The 2,414-nt window shown below is 34.3% G+C and overlaps 1 protein-coding gene across 1 annotated transcript; it reads left to right on the top strand.

The window, feature by feature from the left end:
• The first annotated feature begins 713 nt into the window (after positions 1-713).
• Positions 714-1,512, top strand: LOC119617067 (trace amine-associated receptor 13c-like). The gene has a single exon (XM_037975913.1). The coding sequence runs from the start codon at positions 748-750 to the stop codon at positions 1,468-1,470; it is 723 nt and encodes a 240-aa protein (XP_037831841.1). The 5' UTR covers positions 714-747; the 3' UTR covers positions 1,471-1,512.
• Positions 1,513-2,414: the final 902 nt, after the last annotated feature.

Genomic DNA, 2,414 nt, shown 5'->3' with positions numbered 1-2,414 from the left:
ACTGGTCCCATGATTTCTGGGTATTGTATTGATACCAAGTCTTGTAGTATCACACACCACTACCAGCCACTAGACAATCAGAAGAATGCATTTTAATGAATACTTTATTCATTACTTTGTACTTTATTTATCCAGTCTAGTCAGAACAAAAAAAAAACTTTTTTCAAATACCTCATACCAGATTTGAAAAAGTATATTTATTGTGCAAGACTTTTTGGTAGTACACATAAGTAGTTCCATACATAATTGCTTTTGTTGCTTATTCTTCCTTGTTTTTATTATAGTTTTCAGCTGTGGCAGTCTCTTTGAACCCACTTGAGGAAACCATGTAGAAAGGAAGAGAAGAATATCGTTGGTTAGAGAGTTTGACAGAATCTATGGGGAGGTACACGAGGATCATTTATAGTTTGAAGTTTGCTCTGAGAGCCAAGAGAACTCAGGAGAGCTCATTTTTGCTCTGGTGATGGAAAGAGTTGAGCTCTGCTTTCCAGAACTCCTCAACAGCTCCTGTAAAAAACAAAATCAATCTTTTCTTTACNTTAGGTAAATACTTATTTGATCTGTATTACTACATCAAAAGAAGATGGTAAATGATACTGTTTGATTTGAATATTGAGGAAGAACTGATGTCTAATGTTTGTGTTACATTCTAACCTCCCCAGGCAGCTCCACACCTCCACAAACTTCCTCCTTCTCTCTCTGGCTGTATCAGATTTCTTTGTGGGTTTTCTTATTTTCTTTCAAGTTATGATGATCGATGGCTGCTGGTATTTTGGTGACCTTATGTGTGCCATGTATGGCTTCTTAGACATAGTTATTACCTCTTCTTCAGTAGGAAACATGGTGCTTATTTCAGTTGATCGTTATGTAGCTATTTGTGATCCACTTCATTATCCCACCAAAGTTACTTTAAAAAGAATTCGGATCTCTGTTTCATTGTGTTGGACCTTTTCTCTCTTCTACTCCACTGTGTTGTTGAGAAGTAACTTGGAGCAACTAAGCAGAAATAGTTCTTGTGCTGGAGACTGTGCAGCAGATATAGGATTTATTGCAATAGTTGTAGATAATATTATAACCTTTATTATTCCAATAACAGTCATCATAGTTCTGTATTTGAGAGTGTTTGTGGTAGCTGTGTCTCAGGTTCAGGCCATGCGCTCTCATATTGCAGCTGCCAAACACAGTAAAGTAACAGCTAAGAAATCTGAGATAAAGGCAGCCAGGACTCTTGGGGTTGTTGTGCTTGTGTTTCTAATGTGCCTTTGCCCGTATTTTTGCATCTCACTTTCAAGCCAGGACACCTTGTTCAATACCCTATCTGGTGTCTACGTTATATCTTTGTTTTATTTTAATTCCTGTCTCAACCCTCTGATCTATGCTTTCTTCTATCCTTGGTTCAGAAAAGCAACAAAAATTATTTTTACCCTTCAAGTGTTTAAATCTGGTTCGTCTGAAGCTAATATATTGTAATGTTAAACAATAGGATGATTAATGTACAACTGAAATTATGTCATCATTGTTGTCATGAAACTGTAGCTTTAATAAAGTTAGGCCTTTTATAAGAGCTAATGAGTCTAAAACATTTATAACTAACACACAATCTGAATTATAGGATACATTTTTCTCATGGGAAAATTTTTGTTGATGCTTTTGTTTTCCAGAAGTCACTGAAATCAACTGCTGTGATCTGTTACTCTGCTGAAAATGATGTGTTCACATGCTGGGGAGATACCAGCACTTGTCATTTGTTTTACTGACTTTAAAAACCTTACAATACTTTTCAAACCATACCAAATCTGTTCATCTCACCTTGGTGATGCAAACCCCAGACTTCTTCTTTTGTTTGTTTTTTTGGTTTTTTCAAAGTCACTATCTGTGATAGTGAGAATTCTACATCCTAACTGAGTTTAGTTTTGTCTAAATGTTGTAGAGTGGAATTAGAGGAAGTCTATTTTAGTCAAGTCAAGTCTTTTGTATAGCACATTTTAGCAAAAATATAATTCAAGGTGCTGTACCTAATGAAAACAAGAACAATAATATAATATTGCATTAAAATGGAAGGTAGAAACACAAAACAAAGAAACTGATAATATTGAAATTAAAATTTTATTTATTTATTTATTTTATTTTTTTTTTTTGGCCTCCCTTCTCCCCTTACAGCCATCCTCTCCACACCATTATTGAAAACTATTTATTCTAGTGATTATCAAGTGGAGTGTTTATTATATACATATATATATATATATATATACATATATATATATTTTTTTATTATTATTATAATATAGAAAGAAAGAAAAGAGAAAGAAAGACTACAAAATATAAGATGTATACACAAAGAGAGCACACGGCAACACGGCAAGCACCTGACCACTGTCTGTTCCCCTGCAAAGAACATGACAAAGCACAGCATA

This window comes from Kryptolebias marmoratus, linkage group LG6, assembly GCF_001649575.2.
Source record: "Kryptolebias marmoratus isolate JLee-2015 linkage group LG6, ASM164957v2, whole genome shotgun sequence".
Lineage (NCBI taxonomy): Eukaryota > Metazoa > Chordata > Actinopteri > Cyprinodontiformes > Rivulidae > Kryptolebias > Kryptolebias marmoratus.
This window is presented reverse-complemented; position numbering and strand designations above follow the sequence as displayed.